General features: G+C 45.5%; 1 protein-coding gene across 1 annotated transcript in view; it reads right to left on the bottom strand.

The window, feature by feature from the left end:
- LOC126235439 (pyrokinin-1 receptor-like) overlaps nucleotides 1-23,072 on the bottom strand; it is a 437,397-nt gene that overhangs the window by 378,845 nt on the left and 35,480 nt on the right. The window contains exon 3 of the mRNA XM_049944162.1: nucleotides 18,666-18,978. Within this exon, the coding sequence (XP_049800119.1) occupies nucleotides 18,666-18,978 (313 nt within the window). The remainder of the gene's footprint in view (nucleotides 1-18,665; nucleotides 18,979-23,072) is intronic.

The raw sequence follows: 23,072 nt of genomic DNA, 5'->3' as shown, positions 1-23,072 counted from the left end.
CACGAGCCTTTGTACTGTTAGAGCTCTCTCAGTCACTGCCAGCCGTGACCTGAAGTGGCGTTGGCTGCCAGTAGTGACACCGTTGTCCCTCTTCAAAATATTGGAAGAATGAGACACAGAATCTTGTGGGGAGTCAATTAACAGTTAACGAATGCGAGGTGCAGATGTGGAGGTTCAAATGGCTCTGAGCACTATGGGACTCAACTGCTGTGGTCATAAGTCCCCTAGAACTTAGAACTACTTAAACCTAACTAACCTAAGGACAGCACACAACACCCAGCCATCACGAGGCAGAGAAAATCCCTGACCCCGCCGGGAATCGAACCCGGGAACCCGGGCGTGGGAAGCGAGAACGCTACCGCACGACCACGAGATGCGGGCTGCAGATGTGGAGGGGAAAATGGTTACAATGTGGTTGGTGCTCAGTACGTCAATCTGCCCTTGTGATGTCAGGCTTTATCGACCTGAACCTTGAGGACCACTGTCAAATTCCAATGCCCCCACAGTGATCTCCCTCCTAAATTCTGTCAGGCGCTGATAACTCTGCCTCAGACGAGTACGTGGGTCCTCCATGTCCTTCATGGTAATGACTCAATGCCTGACGCTGTTCACGCCGCTTATATGCCCTACAAGGTTTGGTACAAACATTGATCACGAAAAACAATAATGCTCGGCACTGTACATGTCACAGAGAATTGTAACTCTGCTCACTTACAGTTATTCTGAGATCTAACTTTGTCGTCTGGGTGATCGACATTTTTTGTCAAGCAGTGTACGTGGTACTGGACTGCTCGGAACTTGAATGCCAGCCGGAGCAAATGGACCTCGATGAACTATAGAGGGTAGTGTTGCCTCAGCGCTGCACTCCCCTAGTGAGTGCGCCACCGTCTCGCCACGTGAGTATACACGCCTATAGTGTCCCTTGGCAGAAATACCGCCGCACCTCGACCGCTCAGTCACCGCCACCCTGTTCCTCACATCATCCTTGAGAAATCAGATTCAGACCATGGCTGACGATAGCCCTCTTACGGCCACTAATGAAGTGTCAGTCTTGATACGGCAATTCGATATGTGTCGACCATCATACGACCACCATTGCCAGTATCTCTGTAGTTGTGTTACCTATTGCCTGCTACCTTGAACTTCCACCACCAATGAGTGGTATTTTATGAAATATTATTTTAAATTTTTTAAAGTAGATTTTATTTACTGTACCTTTTGTATCAGGGTTTATCAAAATTTTAGCATTTATATTACTTGTCTCGATTTAGGTTGATTTATAAATAATTTATAGGTATTGTGTCATAATTATTGTTAAATTATTTATAGAAATGAAATGTTAATCGTTTCCTAAGATATCTTTTAAGTCCCATCGCCACACCTTCAACGTGCACTCCAATGATGTCATTGAAATGGCACCTCAACCTACCGCAAAAAAAAAAAAAAAAAAAAAAAAAAAAAAAAAAAAAAAAAAAGAGAGAGAGAGAGAGAGAGAGAGAGAGAAACAACCGCTCAGTCAGTCGCGTACTTCATGTGATAGTGCTTGTTACTCACTTCACTATAATACTGACTACTTGCCGATGACTTCGCATTGGTATTGGTTTTCTTCTTGGGTCTCGATTTGGACAGTGGCTCATACTTGACCTGTTGACCACGTTGTGACAAAAGGTCGTGGCACTTCATTGTTACATAGGTTGTTATTGACTTGCTCTTATTTTGTAGGTTCCGCCGTAGGCTCAGCCCTGTTGCTCGATTCCGGCGTGGGTTTGAGTCCCGTCCGCAGGCGGTCATCTCGCATTGCGTCGTCGTCGTTTCTCCACTGTTCTTCTGAAGCGTGCACTATTATCTGGCTATTCGCGGACATAGTAGTGTGTATCTGAAAGCGACATTCGAAGAATTCTCGGGGTGAGTATAATGCTTATTTTGTGTGTGTTCCGTTAAATGCTCAAGCTCTTGCTCATGTACTCATATGTTACCTTTTTTAAAACCTTACTTGTTGAAATGAAATTTCTAGATTACTTCTTTTTACTCCCAGAACGGTTATTGTATTATTTCGCACCAGTACACAGGCAGAGAAATGTAACCTGAAAACTACAAATTAAAAAATGTTTCTAAATCTTAAAGTTATAAAAGTACTTGAAGGATGAAACGTACTTAACGAAATCATAGGTTTCACCCTTCTCCATTTAATACTTTTTCGGAAAAGATACATTCTATATTTCAAATAAAGTAATGAAATAGAAAACATTTAGTGACTTTAAGTTAGTGCCACTGCAAATAGCTGGACTCAATTATTAGCGTTAACTCCTGAGAAAATGGCAAATAAGTTTAAGATAAAGTGATATTTTAAACTTTTATGAACAATTATGTTGAAAACTGAATGAACATCCGATTAAACAAAATTATATGTAAAACTGAGTTTTATTTCAAAATAATGGTTTATTTGTTTTGATCTGCAGTCACACTTTAATTTCGTCACATGAAAATCGGTTTCGTTCCCAAGTCCTGTCATAACGACATTTTCTTGCGCGCAGTCGTCGAACTTGCGTACCCAAGCAGATGAGTTATTATGCTGGTTAACGTTGTGAGACACCTACTTGGATAAGCGATTTTGACGGCTGTGCGTCACGGGACCAACTAACGATGGTACTTGGTGCCGTATCTGGTTGTCATTTGACAAAATGGAGGTGAGAAGTGCAGCTCTAGAGAGAAAAAAAAGCAAAAATAATAAAACAAAATTGTCGCTGTTCCAACAGCTGACAGTATATCGGGAATATGTTGCAATAAAATAACAGTAATTTTGTAACAGACATTACTTTATTACCTGTGTAGCGTGCAGAAGCCAGTGACTCATAAGGAGAGACTGTTTACTCACTCCTATAATCCGTTCAGCATAAGAATAAACCTGATGTAAACAAACACAAACTCAATGATTGGTCAGAAGCCGTAGCACACGTACACTGGTGGAGTTACGCTCTTGAAAGTAGGTCCTACTTCCGTATTAGATATATTATAAATAAATCATGTTAAATGAAACTTTTAAGATATTCAAATGTATTAACAGCCATAAACGTTTTTCTTAATCACGATCTAGCTACGTAGTTTTTATTTAAAAAATCGTCTGCAGTCACAGCCTCTGCAGCGTTGTGGTCTGATTGTCGCACTGTTAATGAGCAGTATAAAAACGGCTGAGGCTGCTCTCTGTTCCCTAGCGGCACGGCCGAAGTGGCCGTGCGGTTAAAGGCGCTGCAGTCTGGAACCGCAAGACCGCTACGGTCGCAGGTTCGAATCCTGCCTCGGGCATGGATGTTTGTGATGTCCTTAGGTTAGTTAGGTTTAATTAGTTCTAAGTTCTAGGGGACTAATGACCTCAGCAGTTGAGTCCCATAGTGCTCAGAGCCATTTGAACCATTTTGTTCCCTAGTGAAACACGCGCGTGGAACACAGTTGAAAAGTGCCGAGAAATAGTCTGTTCTTAGTGTTTGAAGTTTTCCCACCGTTGTATAATGCAGTTGATAAACACCCCTACTTCGAACGTGTAGCGCAATCGGTATCGTAATGGGATATTGACCAAATGTGGTTTCTCGTGCGTTGATTCAAATCTACCCAATATAAATTTTTCTCGTTCAATTTTAAATACCTACATCTCGTAATTATAAAACCCATCATCATTTCTTATAAACAATGCACGTCTTCTTGTTTCTAATTACATATTGGACGCAAAATTCCTGTTTCCATTTCAAATAAAAATTCTTAATTATCGATGTTTTATGAAAAACTGTTCATAAAAGTTGATTAAATTAAGAAAACATAGCAATTTAATTTTTAAGGCAAAACTGAAACACCAAATCCTCTTTGTTTGGACTATGTTCATCGTTTTATACCACAGAGGTAGATAAGTATCGTAGAAATATGAAAGTCATTTTCATAGTATCGAGAACATCATGTGAATGCTGCATTTTTACATTTGCTACTGTACCTTTACAATATGAAACCAACAGAACTGATATGGAGCAAAGCTGCGGGACTGTTAAGCTGTCAGACGTACTGTAACTAACGAACACAGCTTTTCCACACGTCACTGCCGAACACTGGCGGGATATCGAACTGCTCGTCATAAAAGACGAAGAGAAAATTCTGCGTCTGGTTGGCTTCGTGGATTCAGTTGCTGATAGGCTTGTTACCAACGTAGCAGTTGACACTTCCAGAAATGAAATGCATTTCTCTGATTCTGATAAGGGTGGAAGTTAGAGATTACCAGACGACTAACTGTAAGTAATACCTTCAGTGGCTTCAATATTTAACTATATGGTGAAATCCTTCACTATTCGCTTACGTTACACATAGCTTATGCAGGAAAATTACTCTGCGGTTAAGTCAGGAATTTTCATCATTCTTGTTTTTAATTACAATTGTACATTAGCAGAAACTATAACTTGCTGCGGTTTTCGTATAGTTGTCTAAGAAGTGTATTGTGGGAAATTTGCAGTGTATTATTTCATTCTGCTTAAAAATTAAATGACATTCGAAGTTGTATCGCTCCTCTGCTCGTCTCTTTTTTCGTGTGAACTGCAGCTGGTCACGTTACTGCAGGCTAGCTGTACCAGCTGACCGGCCAGTGCTGTCCAAGTTTAAGAGCACCGGTAAAGCTATTGTCTCGTATCATCTCTGAATCGACGTGCGCGTAACGCACAGCACAAAACGTATCCTTATTATCTTATTTGACTTTACTCGAGTAGGTTGGCTGCAGTCCCACGTGAAACGGAAATCCAATGAGGTTCCTGTGGTGTCACCGCTAGACACCACACTTGCTAGGTGGTAACTTAAATCGGCCGCGGTCCTGTAGTACATGTCGGACCCGCGTGTCGCCACTGTGTATTCGCAAACGTAGCGCCACCACAGGGCAGGTCACAAGACACGGACTTGACCTCGCCCCAGTTGTACGGACGAGATAGCTTGCGACTAGACCTACCAAGTATTCCTCTCATTTGCCGAGAGACAGATTAAATAGCCTTCAGCTAGTCCATCGCTACTACCTAGCAAGGCGCCATGTGTATCATTGCTAATTGCTTACTACTATGCAAGAGATGTATTTCAACAAGAACAAGACTACATTAAAGTTAAGTATATTAAAATCTCTCTTCTTTTCTTTATAGTTTTCATCCAGTCTCCTGTTTCAGAATTTACGCCCGTCTGCGTTAGTTTCGCGTGCACCTAGCCACTCATTGTGTCGAGACCTTAGGGAATCGACACAACAATATTTTGGCGCCGAGGAGTGGTGCCGCGCCCACGTTGCAGTTTTTGTGTTCTATTTGCTCTAATTTGCTTGTGTCATGGCTTCGCCGCATTCTCCAGATGTACTGTCCGAATTTTTTCGCTTGCAGAATCAGCAGACGCAGGCGTTATTGGAAGCCCTTGGACAGCTCGTCCAGGGTCAACGTGCGCTGCAAACCGATGCGGCACCCGCCGCTTCATCGCTACCGCAGCCACACAACGCTGTCGCACCGCCATTTAGGCCCTTTGAGGCCACAACTGAAAGCTGGACTGAGTGGGCCGATCAGTTCAACTTCCACCTCACTGCTTATGGAATTCAAGGTAAAGAGCGGCAGCCGTTTTTGCTTTCTTGTGTCGGTGTGTCTACCTACCGGGTGATAGTGAAATTGTTTCCCCGACGCGACGTAGCAACTCTGACCTACGAGGAAATTTTGTCGGCTTTGGATGCCTATTTCAAAGAAACAGTAAATGTAGTTGCAAAACGGTATACGTTTTTTCGTACAAAACGTACGGCCGGTCAGACTAACAGGGAGTGGGTAGCAACTTTGCAAGGACTTACTAGAGACTGCGCGTTTGCATGTGAATGTGGCCTCCCATATTCAGATACTATGGTGCGTGATGCAATTGCACAGAACGTTTCTGATGTTCGCATAAGGGAACAGATTTTGGAACTAGTTAATCCCTCCCTGCAACAAGTGATAGACATATTGGACAGGCAAGACACACTTGACTTTGCTCAGGCATCCTTTGAAACTTCGCCAGCAGTGTGTCACGTTAATCGGCCCGCCCGGCCCGCTGCACGGGACGCTGAGCGGCCCTCGCGCCCGACTTCGCAGCGGCCGCCTCGCTTGCAACCACGTGCGCCGCGTAAGCAAGCAAATGCAGTGAAATCTTGCCCGCGGTGTGCAACTAGACATTCGCGTGAAAATTGCCCGTCACGCCAAGCTATTTGCTTTTACTGTCACAAGAAAGGACATGTACAAAGTGTTTGCCAGAAAAAGTTAAGATCAGACAATCACACAAATTCCAGGCCCTTTGCTTCGCGCCGGAATCGCACCCAGGACAATCAGGCTCGTGGGCCTTCGCCCATGGACATTCATGTCGTTCATTCCCACCCGTCCAGTGACACTTTAGCTAACAGTGACTGTGTTCGTCCCACCCAACGTGTGCGTCGACGTCGCCGGAAATCCCGTAAAGTTGCAAGTGCTTCTGGACCTGTATCAGTTCAAATTGCACGAGACAGTCGCTCTTGTCGTCAACAAGACAATAAACTTTTTGTGGACTTAGACTTTGCAGGAAAAGTGATACCATTCCAGCTCGATACCGGAGCTGCAGTTTCATTGCTCAATCACGACACGTACAAACAACTGGGCGCCCCGCCGTTGCGTGCCGCAAATGTTACGTTAACTAGTTACTCAGGACAGCATATACCTGTGTTAGGACAGTGCAGCCTTATTGCAACATACAAGGGACAGACAAAACTTGTGTCATTTTATGTTCTTCGTTCCTCTAGTGCAGTGAACTTGTTTGGATTAGATTTGTTTCAATTGTTTAATATGTCTATTGTAAATCAGGTCCTATCCGTGAATCAGACTGTGCCTTCCGCCAGTGTTTCTAGTCTTTGTGAAGAATTTGCAGACATTTTTGCACCGGGCCTTGGTTGCGCTAAGAACTATGAAGCGCATTTGGAACTGAAAGACAACGCGCAACCGAAATTTTTCAGAGCGCGCAATGTTCCCCACGCATTGCGTGATGAGGTCGCACGAACATTAGCCGAATTAGAATCTCAAGGTGTCATTGAACGAGTGCAGGCTTCTCTCTGGGCCTCACCCTTAGTAATTTTGCCCAAACCTTCCGGAAAATTGAGACTTTGCGTGGACTTCAAGGCAACTGTGAATCCACAACTTGTGACTGCTACTTTTCCTTTGCCCCGCCCGGAAGATCTTTTTGACAAACTGTGCCCGGGAAAATATTTTTCAAAATTGGACCTAGCAGATGCGTACTTGCAAATACCTGTGGACGAAGAATCCCAGCGCGTCTTAGTGGTTAACACGCATCTTGGCTTGTATCGCTTCAAAAGACTGCCATTCGGGTGTGCATCCGCCCCTGCTTTATTTCAGCAATATTTACAAACTATTTGTGCGTCGGTCCCTACGGCTGCGAACTATCTGGACGATATTGTGCTCTCAGGAAAGACAGAAGCCGAACATTTGCAGAATCTCCGGACATTATTTCAGGTCTTGCGACAGAATGGTCTTCGCTTGAGGAAGGACAAATGTGTGTTTTTTGCTCGTGACTTACCGTACCTGGGCCATGTCCTTAACGCCCAAGGTATACATCCGAGTCCAGAGCACCTTCGTGCCATTCAGGACTTGCCGTCACCGCAGAACTTAAAACAGCTACAGAGTGTGCTGGGTAAGGTAAATTATTATCTTCGGTTTGTGCGCAATGCTTCTTCTATTTCAGCTCCGCTTCATCGCTTACGCCGTAAAGGTGTTCCGTTCGTCTGGACGACGGAATGCGAACGCGCCTTTCGCCAGTTGAAATCGGCGTTACTTTCAAATACTTGCCTTACGCCATTCGATCCCCGAAAACCCCTTTTGTTGATGGTAGATGCATCGGATTTCGGGATCGGTGCTGTGCTTGCGCACAAGGATGGCTCGCATGATCGCCCTATTGCCTTTGCGTCCAAATTGCTCTCATCTGCGCAAAGCAATTATTCACAAATAGAGAAGGAAGCTTTGGCTCTTGTGTTTGGTGTAACAAAGTTTCACGATTTCTTGTATGGTCGTCACTTTACCATCATCACGGACCACAAGCCTTTGACATCGCTTTTTCATCCGAACAAGCCTGTACCTCCACGTACAGCGCAGAAATTCATTCGCTGGTCACTTTTTCTCTCGCAGTACCGCTACGATATCTTGTATCGGTCCACTGCTAAGCACGGCAACGCTGATGCGTTGTCCCGTATGCCTGTTGCTGAGGATAATGCATTCGATTCTTCCGAACTTGCTTGCATGTTCATTGATTCGGAAACCGATGACGTGGTCGCATCGTTTCCGATTGATTTTCGTCGTGTAGCTACTGCCACAGCTGCTGACCCTGTCCTTGCTCCCGTTTTGCGTTTTGTTGCTACGCAATGGCCCTTGTCAAAGTCACGGGTCGAGGATCCTTTGGTTCGCCGTTTTTTTGCTCACAAGGAGAGACTTTTTGTCCGACGTGGTGTTTTGTTGTTGCGTTCCGATAATGATCAATCCCGAGTCGTGGTCCCACGTTCGTTACAGTCCTCTGTCTTAAAGCTTCTTCACCAAGGACATTGGGGTATAGTGCGAACGAAACAGCTTGCTCGTCAGCACTGTACTTGGTTCGGAATCGATGCTGCGATTGCGAATATGTGCTCCTCTTGTGTGGCGTGTGCCGAACAACAATCCGCACCGCCGCGGAAATTCTTTGCAGGGCCGAAAGCCACTTCCCCTTGGCAACGCTTGCACATCGATTTTGCTGGTCCGTTCTGGAATGCTCGATGGTTGGTTGTGGTCGATGCTTTCAGTAATTTTCCTTTTGTTGTCCGGCTGTCTTCCACGACGTCTTCTGCCACCATCCAAGCCTTGTCTGCTATCTTTTGCATTGAAGGTCTTCCGCAGACTATTGTTTCCGACAATGGCCCACAATTCATGTCCGCAGAATTTCAGTCATTCTGCCAGGCCAATGGTATTCAACATCTGACATCCGCGCCGTTTTCGCCTCAGTCAAACGGTGCCGCTGAACGATTGGTCCGGACTTTCAAGTCGCAGATGTTGAAGTTGAAAGAGTCGCATTCTCGGGAGGACGCTTTGTTGCTCTTTTTGTCTTCTTATCGCTCTCAGCCCCGCGATGGTCGCTCGCCGGCTGAATTGCTCCATGGTCGTCCTCATCGAACTCTGATGTCTTTGCTGCATCCGCCACATCAGGTTCCTGTGCAGCGGCAGACTCCTGCTTTTGCTCCTGGCGACGTTGTCTATTATCGCAACTATCGCGGTTCACAGCGTTGGCTCGCAGGGCGCATTCTTCGCTGCCTCGGCCGCGCGATGTATTTGGTTTTGGGGGCCTCTGGTGAGGTGCGTCGGCATCTCAATCAGCTGCGCCTCTGTCGTCGCCTGGGTTCTGCCGCCCCCCGTCTGCTTTCAGCGACGGAGCCGTCAGGTCAGCGCCTTGGGGACCCATCTACTGGCTCGCCTCATCCCCAGGTGTTACCGACGATGCCTTCCATTTTGCCTCATGGCGTCGCGCCGCCGCAGCCGCCGCCGGCGCCGCCAGCAGCGGACGCTTCGCTGCAGCCGCCTCGCGCCTCCCTGGGTCACGCGCCGCCGCTTGCTTCCCGTGACCAGCCGTCCTCCGCCATGGACCTCTTGCCCGCTCCGGACCAGATGTCGTCTTCGCCCGTCGGGTGCTCCGACCACATGGAGGTCGACCCTGCGGACCCTCTCTCATTACGTGCGCATACACCTCATGTTGACGTGCACCCTGGACTAGGTTTGCAGGCGTTTCCTAGCTCCCCTCGGACCGAATGGCCGGGTGCGGGTGGCACAGCCTCGCCTGTTGTTAGGCTCCCCACCTCATCGCATACGTCAACATGGGGTCCTCCCCACGGCGGGCGGAAGCCTTATCTCACGACCGTTCGCCGATTTGCGGGGGAGGAATGTGGTGTCACCGCTAGACACCACACTTGCTAGGTGGTAACTTAAATCGGCCGCGGTCCTGTAGTACATGTCGGACCCGCGTGTCGCCACTGTGTATTCGCAAACGTAGCGCCACCACAGGGCAGGTCACAAGACACGGACTTGACCTCGCCCCAGTTGTACGGACGAGATAGCTTGCGACTAGACCTACCAAGTATTCCTCTCATTTGCCGAGAGACAGATTAAATAGCCTTCAGCTAGTCCATCGCTACTACCTAGCAAGGCGCCATGTGTATCATTGCTAATTGCTTACTACTATGCAAGAGATGTATTTCAACAAGAACAAGACTACATTAAAGTTAAGTATATTAAAATCTCTCTTCTTTTCTTTATAGTTTTCATCCAGTCTCCTGTTTCAGAATTTACGCCCGTCTGCGTTAGTTTCGCGTGCACCTAGCCACTCATTGTGTCGAGACCTTAGGGAATCGACACAACAGTTCCAGCAATGTTAACATCAGGTTTATTCTTATGATGAACGGATAATAGAACTAACGGCGCCACATACACACAACAGGCAGCGAGCACACAGCAAGATGCCCGAGATGCGCCAACGTTTGCTACATCATGTCATACTACGTGCCATGATCCTGTGGTGTACGGAGCGGGATAAGGCTGCCCCCACAGTGAGAACAAGCCAGTGTCGTTTACGTCCACGTGCTTACAACATAAACGTCGGCGGCCCTCTTAGTGACTAACTATTCTGCGGGTTTGGACTTTGCGTGGTTTTTAAATCTTGCTGGACCTTTTGTAGCAGTGCGATGGACTTTGAACTTATTCAAGGACGTACAGCATTTCACATCCTTCGTTCTTTACGTAAATCCATCCACTGACATCTTCGTGTAGTGCATCTAAATCTCGGACTATTCCAAACTAGTTTATACAACTGAAGGCAACGGAAGCGACGTCGTAACATTCTGTATTTCTGCATTAAAGAAACGTAAACTGACTACGTTTATTTTTACAGTAATGACAAATTTCGATTATATTCTTAGTTAATAAACTGTAGGAGTAAGTAAGTAACTCGCTATCAGCCAGTAACTTATGTCATAAGTCATAAAACCACATTTTCCCAGCTCCAGTTCGGCCGCCATCAAGTTTGTTTCCCACGTAGAGAATCTTTAAGCGGCACAAACAGATGGGTGGGGGTGGGGCAGGATGCAACTTTAAAATTTCAAACGGGAACCCCCATTTTTTATTGCAGAATCAGATTCTACATGAAAAAACCTACGTCCGTTTTGTCATAAAAATTTGGTACTAAATTTAGGTTATAGGGTGAAAGAGGCAACGAAGATTAGTGAAATCCAACCCAATTTGGGGATGTGTTTCTAGGTTCTGAGACTTCTGTGGATGTGCGTTTTCGTATTCTTGTCACACCGAACACATCATTAACTGTTGTTGAGTTTGTTCAGAGCCTTTTCAAAGGCCTCTGAAATAATGGTTGCCCATTTGGGCAACACATCCACGAGAAAAGAGCCATCAGTATGTAGAAAGCTTTCAGCATTATTTTGCCAGCAGTGGGAGCTGCCTTTAATTTCTTCATTTTTTATGATTGCAAGCGGTGCCTCTTTGTTTCTGGACAAGGTGTTGCAACCGAGTGTCGTCATCTGTAACGATCTGCATCAAAAAGGCCCCTCCAGTGCTCCGACAGTTCGGATTAAATGCCTTTTCTTTGAATCTTGTGGTCTGTTGTGAGCACGCGCAACCCACCTTGAGCAAACTTTTAAATATTCAGGAGTCTCAATCATTTCACCTGCACTTACAAAGCACACAGGTAGCTGTGGAGCCAATTGTGGACTTGCGATTCGCCGGGCTGTTAGAATAGACTTACCATATCGGGAGCAGTAATTTTGACAGGAAGTCCACACTTGTTGACGCTCTAACTCTCTTTATACAGGGTGTAAATTTTAAGTTGACCAACCAGAATAACTCGAAAAATAAGCTTCACACGAAAAAATATGTAGAATCCAAAGTTGATTATTTTTCGAGGGGGACGTCTGTTGGTGCTAAAATTAGCCCGCCACCCCAGCCTCCTGGGGGTGGGGCGGGATGCAACTTTAAAATTTCAAATGGGAACCCCCATTTTTTATTGCAGAATCAGATTCTACATGAAAAAACCTACGTCCGTTTTGTCATAAACATTTGATTCTTGGTAGTTGGCGCTGAAATGCAAGAGAATCCATGTTCTCATTTTTGCGTGGAAAATGGTTACTGATAAATAAAAAATACTTATTTACTTCGTAAATTTTGATTCGCTAAAACTAAAACTCTCCCTCTCTCCCCACAGGATGGGGCGTGAGAGAGAGTTATTCCTCTGTCTCAAACCCCAGCCTATGGGGAGAGTTTTAGATTTAGCGAATCAAAATTTACGATGTAAATAAGTATCTTTTATTTATCCGTAACCATTTTCCACGCAAAAACGAGAACATGGATTTTCTTGCATTACAGCGCCAACTACCAAGAATCAAAACAAATGTTTAAGACAAAATATACGTACTTTTCTACATAGAATCTGATTCTGAAATAAAAAATGGGGGTTCCCGTTTGAAATTTTAAAGTTGTCTCCCGCCCCACCCCCAGAAGGCTGAGATGGCGGGCTAATTTTAGCCCCAGCAGACGTCCCCCGCGAAAAATAATCAAATTTGGATTCTAGTCATTGTTTTGTGTGAAGCTTACTTTTCGATTTATTCTGGTTTGTCAACTTAAAATTTACACCCTGTATATCACCTAACAGTGCTCCTATCAACTGCATCATTACCTACATCTACATTTATACTCCGCAAGCCACCCAACGGTGTGTGGCAGAGGGTACTTTACGTGCCACTGTCATTACCTACATTTCCTGTTCCAGTCGCGTATGGTTCGCGGGAAGAATGACTGCCGGAAAGCCTCTCTAATTTTATATTCGTGATCTCCTCGGGAGGTATAAGTGGGGGAAGCAATATATTCGATACCTCATCCAGAAACACACCCTCTCGAAACCTGGACAGCAAGCTAAACCGCGATGCCGAGCGCCTCTCTTGCAGAGTCGGCCACTTGAGTTTGGTAAACATCTCCGTAACGCTAACACGCTTACCAAATAACCCTGTGACGAAACGCGCCGCTCTTCTTAGGATCTTCTCTATCTCCTCTGTCAACCCGTCCTGGTACAGATCTCACACTGATGACCAATACTCAAGTATAGGTCGAACGAGTGTTTTGTAAGCCACCTGCTTTGTTGATGGACTACATTTTCTAAGGACTCTCCCAATGAATCTCAACCGTGCACCCGCCTTACCAACAATTAATTTTATATGACCATTCCACTTCAAATCGTACCGCACGCATACTCCCAGATATTTTACGGAAGTAACTGCTACCAGTGTTTGTTCCGCTATCATATAATCATACAATAAAGGATCCTTCTTTGTATGTATTCGCAATACATTACATTTGTCTATGCCAAGGGTCAGTTGCCACTCCCTGCACCGAGTGCCTATCCGCTGCAGATCTTCCTGCATTTCGCTGAAATTTTCTAATGCTGCAACTTCTCTGTATACTACAGCATCATCCGCGAAAAGCCGCATGGAACTTCCGATAATATCTGCTAGGTCATTTATATATATTGTGAAAAGCAATGGCCCCGTAACTCTCCCCTGTGGCATGCCAGAGGTTACTTTAACGTCTGTAGACGTATCTCCATTGAGAACAACATGCTGTGTTCTGTTTGCTAAAAACTCTTCAATCCAGCCACACAGCTGGTCTGATATTCCGTAGGCTCTTACTTTGTTTGTCAGGCGACAGTGCGGAACTGTATCGAACGCCTTCCGGAAGTCAAGGAAAATGGCATCTATCTGGGAGCCTGTATCTAATATTTTCTGGATCTCATGAACAAATAAAGCGAGTTGGGTCTCACACGATCGCTGTTTCCGGAATCCATGTTGATTCCTACAGAGTAGATTCTAGGTTTCCAGAAATGACATGATACGAGAGCAAAAAACATCTTCTAAAATTCTACAACAGATCGACGTCAGAGATATAGGTCTATAGTTTTGCGCATCTGCTCGACGACCCTTCTTGAAGACTGGGACTACCTTTGCTCTTTTCCAATCGTTTGGAACCTTCCGTTCCTCTAGAGACTTGCGGTACACGGCTGTTAGAAGTGGGGCAAGTTCTTTCGCGTACTCTGTATAGAATCGAACTGGTATCCCGTCAGGTCCAGTGGACTTCCCTCTGTTGAGTGATTTCAGTTGCTTTTCTATTCCTTGGAAACTTACTTCGATGTCAGCCATTTTTCCGTTTGTGCGAGGATTTAGAGAAGGAACTGCAGTGTGGTCTTCCTCTGTGACACAGCTTTGGAAAAAGATGTTTAGTATTTCAGCTTTACGCGTGTCATCCTCTGTTTCAATACCATCATCATCCCAGAGTGTCTGGATATGCTGTTTCGAGCCACTTACTGATTTAACGTAAGACCAGAACTTCCTAGGATTTTCTGTCAAGTCGGTACATAGAATTTTACTTTCGATTTCACTGAACGCTTCACGCATAGCCCTCCTTACGCTGACTTTGACATCGGTTAGCTTCTGTTTGTCTGAGAGGTTTTGGCTGCGTTTAAACTTGCATTGAAGCTCTCTTTGCTTTCGCAGTAGTTTCCTAACTTTGTTGTTGAACCACGGTTGGTCTTTCACGTCCCTCACAGTTTTACTCGGCGCGCACCTGACTAAAACGCATTTTATGATTGCCTTGAACTTTTTCCATAAACAATCAACATCGTCAGTGTCGGAACAGAAATTTTCGTTTTGATCTGTTAGGTAGTCTGAAATCTGCCTTCTATTACTCTTGCTAAACAGATAAACCTTCCTCCCTTTTTTTATATTCCTATTTACTTCCATATTCAGGGATGCTGCAACGGCCTCATGATCACTGATTCCCTGTTCTGCGCTTACAGAGTCGAAAAGTTCGGGTCTATTTGTTATCAGTAGGTCCAAGATGTTATCTCCACGTGTCGGTTCTCTGTTTATTTGATCGAGGTAATTTTCGGATAGTGCACTCAGTATAATGTCACTCGATGCTCTGTCCCTACCACCCGTCCTAGACATCTGAGTGTCCCAGTCTATATCTGGTAAATTGAAATCTCCACCTAAGACTACAACATGTTGGGAAAATTTATGTGAAATGTATTCCAAATTTTCTTTCAGTTGTACTGCCACTAATGCTGCTGAGTCGAGAGGTCGGTAAAAGGAGCCAATTATTAACCTAGCTCGGTTGTTGAGTGTAACCTTCACCCATAATAATTCACAGGAACTATCCACTTCTATTTCACTACAGGATAAACTACTACTAACAGCGACGAACACTCCACCACCGGTTGCATGCAATCTATCCTTTCTAAACACCGTCTGTACCTTTGTAAAAATTTTGGCAGAATTTATCTCTGGCTTTAGCCAGCTTTCCGTACCTATAACGATTTCAGCTTCGGTGCTTTCTATCAGTGCTTGAAGTTCCGGTGCTTTACCAACGCAGCTTCGACAGTTTACAATTACAATATCGATTGCTGCTTGGTCCCCGCATGTCCTGACTTTTCTCCGCACCCTTTGAGGCTGTTGCCCCTTTTGTACTTGCCTGAGGCCATCTAACCTAAAAAACCGCCCAGTCCACGCCACACAACCCCTGCTACCCGTGTAGCCACCTGCTGTGTGTAGTGGACTCCTAACCTATCCAGCGGAACCCGAAACCCCACCACCCTATGGCGCAAGTCGAGGAATCTGCAGCCCACACGGTCACAGAACCGTCACAGCCTCTGATGCAGACCCTCTACTCGGCTCTGTACCAAAGATCCGCAGTCCTGTCAACGATGCTGCAGATGGTGAGCTCTGCTTTCATCCCGCTAGCGAGACTGGCAGTCTTCACCAAATCAGATAGCCGCCAGAAGCCAGAGAGGATTTCCTCCGATCCATAGCGACACACATCATTGATACCGACATGAGCGACCACCTGCAGATGGGTGCACCCTGTACCCTTCATGGCATCCGGAAGGACCCTTTCCACATCTGGAATGACTCCCCCCGGTATGCACACGGAGTGCACATTGGTTTTCTTCCCCTCTCTTGCTGCCATATCCCTAAGGGACCCCATTACGCGCCTTACGTTGGAGCTCCCAACCAGCAAGCCCACCCTTTGTGACCGCCCGGATCTTGCAGACTGAGGAGCAACCTCTGGAACAGGACAAGCAGCCATGTCCGGCCGAAGATCAGTATCAGCCGGAGACAGAGCATGAAACCGGCTCGTCAGACAAACTGGAGAGGCCTTCTGTTCAGCCCTCCGGAATGTCTTTCGCCCCCTGACACACCTCGAGACGACCTCCCACTCTGCCACGGATGAGGGGTCAGCCTCAATGTGGGCAGTATCCCGGGCAGCCACAGCCATAGTCAGATTGGGGGATGCGTGGGACGAGCTGGTCGTCCCCGACAAACCCCCATCCGGACCCCCACAGTGGTGCCCGTTGGCAACAGCCTCAAGCTGTGTGACCGAAGCCAACACTGCCTGAAGCTGGGAGCGAACGGATGCCAACTCAGCCCGCATCAGAACACAGCAGTCGCAGTCCCTATCCACGCTAAATACTGTTGTGCAAAGAGCGTCTGAACTAATCTACAGAGAGCACAAACAATTCGACACAAAATTTAAACGGTTATTAAAAAAAAAAAAAGATTGGATAGTAACTTCACTAATGCTGCTACTTCCGCACTGCTGACACACTGCTTGGCGGCAGAAGGAGACTACTCGATTTTACACTAATCAAGTACTAAAACGCGATGCTACAACTGTCAAATACTATAATACGCCCGAAATTTATGAATTAAACAATGCACACAAATGTGTATAGATGTTCATCACTGTTTTTGTTTTCCGCAACCAAGAAATCCATTACAGTACGATGCTTATAGAGAGTGTCTTGTGTAGAAGCAATTTTGGCGGTTCACTGTTTTATTTACCAGAACTGTTAGAAACACACACGTGCAGAAGAAATATCGAACTTGAAGTATCTATGAGGATGTTCACCTTTACCTATTAAATGCTGCAAAAGAATTTAAGGCATAATTTATTGAATGACCCTCGTAAGGTGAACAATGCCTTGGGATAGCAATATGCCCATATAAAGATGGAGGTAGTATCGCATACAAAATGTGTAAAAGGGCGGTCTATTAACGTGACTGTCGTTCGTACCCAGGTGATTCATGTGAAAAGCGTTTCGAAGTGATTATGGCCGTATTACGGGAATTATTAGATTTTGAACGCGGAATGGTACTTGGAGCTAGTCACGTGGGCAGACCATTTCGCAAACGGTTATTGATTTTAATATTCCTAAATTCACAGTGTCAAGACAGTGGTGAGAAAAAGAAATAACAGGTATTACATCTCACCACGGACGACACAGTGGCCGAATGCGTTCACTTAACGACTGAGAGCAGCGGCGTTAGGCTAGAGATACCAGTGCTACAAAAAAGCAACACTGCGTGAAATAACCGCAGATATCAAAGTGGAACGTACGACGAACTTATCCGTTAGGACAATGCGGCGAAATTTAGCGTTAATATGCTACGACAGCAGACGAGCGTCGCGAGTGCCTTCGACAACAGCACGACAATGCCTACAGCGACACTCCTAGGCACATACCACATAAGTTTAGACGTCTCTATAACCGTCGCTTGGTCGGATGGGTCCCAATTTCTGTTGGTATGAGCTGATAGTATGGTGCGATTCGGGTGCAGACCACACGAGGCCATGGACCCAACTTGTCAAGAAAAAAATGTGTGTGAAATCTTATGGGACTTAACTGCTAAGGTCATCAGTCCCTAAGCTTACACACAACTTGACCTAAATTATCCTAAGGACAAACACACACACCCATGCCCGAGGGAGGACTCGAACCTCCGCCGAGACCAGCTGCACTGTCAAGAAGGTACTGTGGAAGATGTTGATGGCTTAACAGTAATGTGAAAATTATGAAGAATGCGTTATGGTTCAGCTGAACTATCAGACCATTAGCAGCCATTCACGGACTTTATGTTCGCAAACAGCGATAGAATTTTTATGTATGACAAAACTCAATGTCACAGGGCTAAAAATGTTCGCGAATGGTTTTTGGAAGTTCGAGCGAATTTTTTGGCCATCCATACCGCCAGGCATGAATCCCATCGAATATTTATTGGTCATAATCGAGAGGTCTCTATAAGCACTATGGGACTTAACATCTGAGGTCATTAGTCCCCTAGACTTAGACCTACTTAAACCTAAGTAACCGAAGGACATCACACACATCCATGCCCGAGGCAGGATTCGAACTTGCGACGGTAGCAGCAGCGCGGTTCCAGACTGAAGCTCCTAGAACCGCTCGGCCACAGCGGCCGGCTCAAAAGGTCAGTTCGTGCACAAAATACTGCACACACAACACTTTCGGAATTGTGGACGGCTGCAGAGGAGGGGCGGCTCAACATTTATGCAGGAAACTTGGACGACTTGCGCCCATACCGTGTCCAGTTGCTGCCGCAATCGGGGTGAAAGGAGGTTCGACCCGATATTAGGAGGTAGCTCACGATTTTTGCCATCTCAGTGTATTGCTCTAAAAAGTCATGTAAATAACGAAAGGACAGAGAGAGAGAGAGAGAGAGAGAGAGAGAGAGAGCGTGCGCTACGTACGTATAGGACGAGTCCGAAGGCCATGGCCTGCGGCACGGCAAGGCAGAGCGCGAGCAGCCAGATGAGCAGGATGTACTTGACGGCGCGCGACGGCTTGGAGACGGCGTGCGACTGGAACGGGTGGCAGATGGCCACGTAGCGCTCCACCGTGAACGCCGTGATGGTCAGCACGGTCGCGTTGGACGACGTCTCGGCCGCGAAGCCCTGGATCACGCAGAACGTCTCGCCGAACACGTAGGGGTAGCGCGACCACATGTGGTACGTCTCGGGCGGCAGGCCGGACACCAGCAACAGCAGGTCGGACACGGCCAGGCTGCGGCAAGGCAACGCCTCTGTTTCACCTCCTAAATCTGACTGCTACTCATTCCGTGCGCTACATTTACATCAGTACAAAACATTGCATTATGATGATGGGATAAAAATGTAATAGACCGAGAATCATTTAGTGTAGATCTCTACATACCCAGTTAGTGTGCAACACGATACTACGAGGTGCATTCAAGTTCTAAGGCCTCCGATTTTTTTTTCTAGTTAACTACTCACCCGAAATCGATGAAACTGGCGTTACTTCTCGACGTAATCGCCCTGCAGACGTACACATTTTCCACAACGCTGACGCCATGATTCCATGGCAGCGGCGAAGGCTTCTTTAGGAGTCTGTTTTGACCACTGGAAAATCGCTGAGGCAATAGCAGCACGGCTGGTGAATGTGCGGCCACGGAGAGTGTCTTTCATTGTTGGAAAAAGCCAAAAGTCACTAGGAGCCAGGTCAGGTGAGTAGGGAGCATGAGGAATCACTTCAAAGTTGTTGTCACGAAGAAACTGTTGCGTAATGTTAGCTCCATGTGCGGGTGCGTCGTCTTGGTGAAACAGCACACGCGCAGCCCTTCCCGGACGTTTTTGTTGCAGTGCAGGAAGGAATTTGTTCTTCAAAACATTTTCTTAGGATGCACCTGTCATCGTAGTGCCCTTTGGAACGCAATGGGTAAGGATTACGCCCTCGCTGTCCCAGAACATGGACACCATAATTTTTTCAGCACTGGCGGTTACCCGAAATTGTTTTGGTGGCGGTGAATCTGTGAGCTTCCATTGAGCTGACTGGCGCTTTGTTTCTGTATTGGAAAATGGCATCCACGTCTCATCCATTGTCACAACCGACGAAAAGAAAGTCCCATTCGTGCTGTCGTTGTGCGTCAACATTGCTTGGCAACATGCCACACGGGCAGCCGTGTGGTCGTCCGTCAGCATTCGTGACAGTTTTCGCATTTTCAGGTCGTCATGCAGGATTGTGTGGACAGAACCCACAGAAAAGCCAACTCTGGAGGCGATCTGTTCAACAGTCATTCGGCGATCCCCCAAAACAATTCTCTCCACTTCCTCGATCATGTCGTCAGACCGGCTTGTGCGAGCCTGAGGTTGTTTCTGTTTGTTGTCACACGATTTTCTCCCTTCATTAAACTGTCGCACCCACGAACGCACTTTCGACACATCCATAACTCCATCACCATATGTCTCCTTCAACTGTCGATGAATTTCAATTGGTTTCACACCACGCAAATTCAGAAAGCGAATGATTGCACGCTGTTCAAGTAAGGAAAACGTCGCTATTTTAAGTATTTAAAACAGTTCTCATTCTCGCCGCTGGCGGTAAAATTCCATCTGCCGTACGGTGCTGCCATCTCTGGGACGTATTGACAATGAACGCGGCCTCATTTTAAAACAATGTGCATGTTTCTATCTCTTTCCAGTCCGGAGAAAAAAAATCGGAGGCCTTAGAACTTGAATGCACCTCGTACGTTGCGAGTGCTGCAAAGCCTTGTAACTCGTTTTTACTCCTTTTTGTACCTGTCACTCACCATTTAAAACTGTATGAGCTTATAAATGCTATCAAACTTAAGACAATATTATTTCAGTTTTGCAATACAACTATTTTATGTAAAATTGCTGTTTAGCAAATTTAAAAAAAAATAGGATAACATCGGTACAGGTTAAAACTATACTAGATAATGTAATGGCAAAACTAACTATACTAAAATAGAATAATTCAAAAGCCAAGATCTCTTAAATACTGTTTACAGGATAACCGGTTTCAACACACTAAAGGTACCATCATCGGATCTGAATGTAGACCAAAATTTACAAACGATTTGGATACATCGATACTGTGGTGTCACCGCCAGACACCACACTTGCTAGGTGGTAGCCTTTAAATCGGCCGCGGTCCGTTAGTATACGTCGGGCCCGCGTGTCGCCAGTATCAGTGATTGCAGACCGAGCGCCGCCACACGGCAGGTCTAGAGAGACTTCCTAGCACTCGCCCCAGTTGTACAACTGACTTTGCTAGCAATGGTTCACTGACAAAATACGCTCTCATTTGCCGAGACGATAGTTTAGAATAGCCTTCAGCTACGTCATTTGCTACGACCTACCAAGGCGCCATTATCAGTTACTATTGATATTGATTCATGTACCGTCAAGACCGACGTTCTTCATTAACGGATTAAAGTTAAGTATTCCACCAGTTACGTCCGTTTTTCTAAATTCTAATTTCCTTGTCCTGTTCCAGACCTCACGCCAGCCTGCGTGAGCTAAAACGCGTGCCTTTCGGCTCCCTCTGGTAACACGGTGTTGGCTCTCCTGCCAACCAAAACAGATACATGAGGCAGACCAGCTGATATAAAATCATTGTCACAAAAAATAAAACAACTGCTCTCATGGTTATTCTTTTCCATAAGATGTGTAAAACCGAAGTCATCAGATAAAACTATTTGGTACATGACCGCTGCTCAACTAAGAACGGTCGGCATCACACGATCGTTGTTAGTCGAGCAGCGATCATGTACCAAATAGTTTTATCTTGTGACTTCGGTCGTACATATCGTATGGAAAAGAATGACCATGAGAGCTGGTCTGCCTCATGTATCGTTATATCCAAATGGTTTATAAATGTTAATATAGGGGAAGGCAGGGTAAGATGGGGAAGCTAACTTTAAACCCTTACAAAAGGGACAAAAATAAACAAATTCAAGTAGGTTTGATTATCATTTGTTTAATTAACCATTGAATTACAATAGCTTGCAAAGAAACCTGCAAACTTGCTACATTTAGTTAGAAATATCTCGATTTGAAACATAAACTACCAATTCTCCGTCTTGCCCCATATGCGGGGTAAGATGGGGAACTAGCATGAATTCATCGCTAAAGCTTAAATAAGGACTGCAATAACGAAATCATGCGACGATAAGGTTTCGGAACATGGTTCTGTGAGTTGTAGAATCAGGTATTACGTTTTATTTACTTTCACATAGTACACAAGTGTGGACAGCCTAGTCATTATCACTTTCTATCCCTGCACAAGTGTCGTGGGCCGAGCGTCCGCAGCTAATACACCGTATCCAGCCTCCTTCAGAGAAGTAACAGCAGTATACACATTTTTCACTCTCTTCCTCGTCATTCGACCTCAGTTTATTAATGTCCTGAGCATGAAGAGGTGGTTAAGACGTCAGTAACGTTCGTCACTGTTTCGTTGTCATTATGTCCTTTTGGTAGTATCCCAAGTTCATTAAATGTCTTTGAGAAGAGTTTTCGTTTACATGCAGCACGTTTGGGGACTCATTTTCGTTTAATTTCTTCAGATAGTTCACTCCTATAAGGAGATTCAGTTAAAACAACGTGTTTTCCACGCCTGTTAGATGGTTTCTTTTGTTTTTTTATCCACCTTTGGAACAGCTAACACCATTTCAGGCCTGATAACCTGAAAGTTAGACGAAACAGATTGCTGATCGTCAGTTGTTAATTGTTCAGGTGTTTTACGTCTTGACAACATCTCTGGTATTTGGTCTTCCGTATCTGTAACTTCAGATGTGTGAGCTAGATGAATGTCTGTAGTTGAACAGGGAAGGTAATCACTTTCTTGAAACACATTTCTGTTTACAGGCCAAATGCCTGTTTTCCGAAACCCGTTCACTGCTGTTGACATTGTAGCTGAATGAATGAAGGCTTTGCATAATAAACTTGCGATCTGATGCAGCGTAACAACTTTTCCAGGATGGGTGCGAAGCCACGGTCTTACTTCATCTTCGTAAAATTTGCTCAGAGGTTTCATAAATGCCACGTCCAATGGTTGAAGACGGTGTGAGCAGTGTGGTGGCAAACACAGCAAGACAACCCCATTTTCTCGGGCCACCTCTATCAGTTCTAAGTTCTTGGTGTGCGTTTTGTGGCCGTCCAATATGAGAAGTATTGGTCTTTCCTTTGAGGCTCCAGTAAATACAATAAACTTCTTAAACCAAGTCAAAAATAGTTCTTTCGTCATCCAACCAGTTTCTTGGACTTCTGCCCAGGCAACAGGGGGCAGGCCGGTCTCAAACGCTTGTTGCATTCGTTTTCGAGGATAAATTAACATAG

The sequence above is a fragment of the Schistocerca nitens genome, chromosome 2 (assembly GCF_023898315.1).
Source record: "Schistocerca nitens isolate TAMUIC-IGC-003100 chromosome 2, iqSchNite1.1, whole genome shotgun sequence".
In the NCBI taxonomy this organism is placed as follows: Eukaryota; Metazoa; Arthropoda; class Insecta; order Orthoptera; family Acrididae; genus Schistocerca; species Schistocerca nitens.
This window is presented reverse-complemented; position numbering and strand designations above follow the sequence as displayed.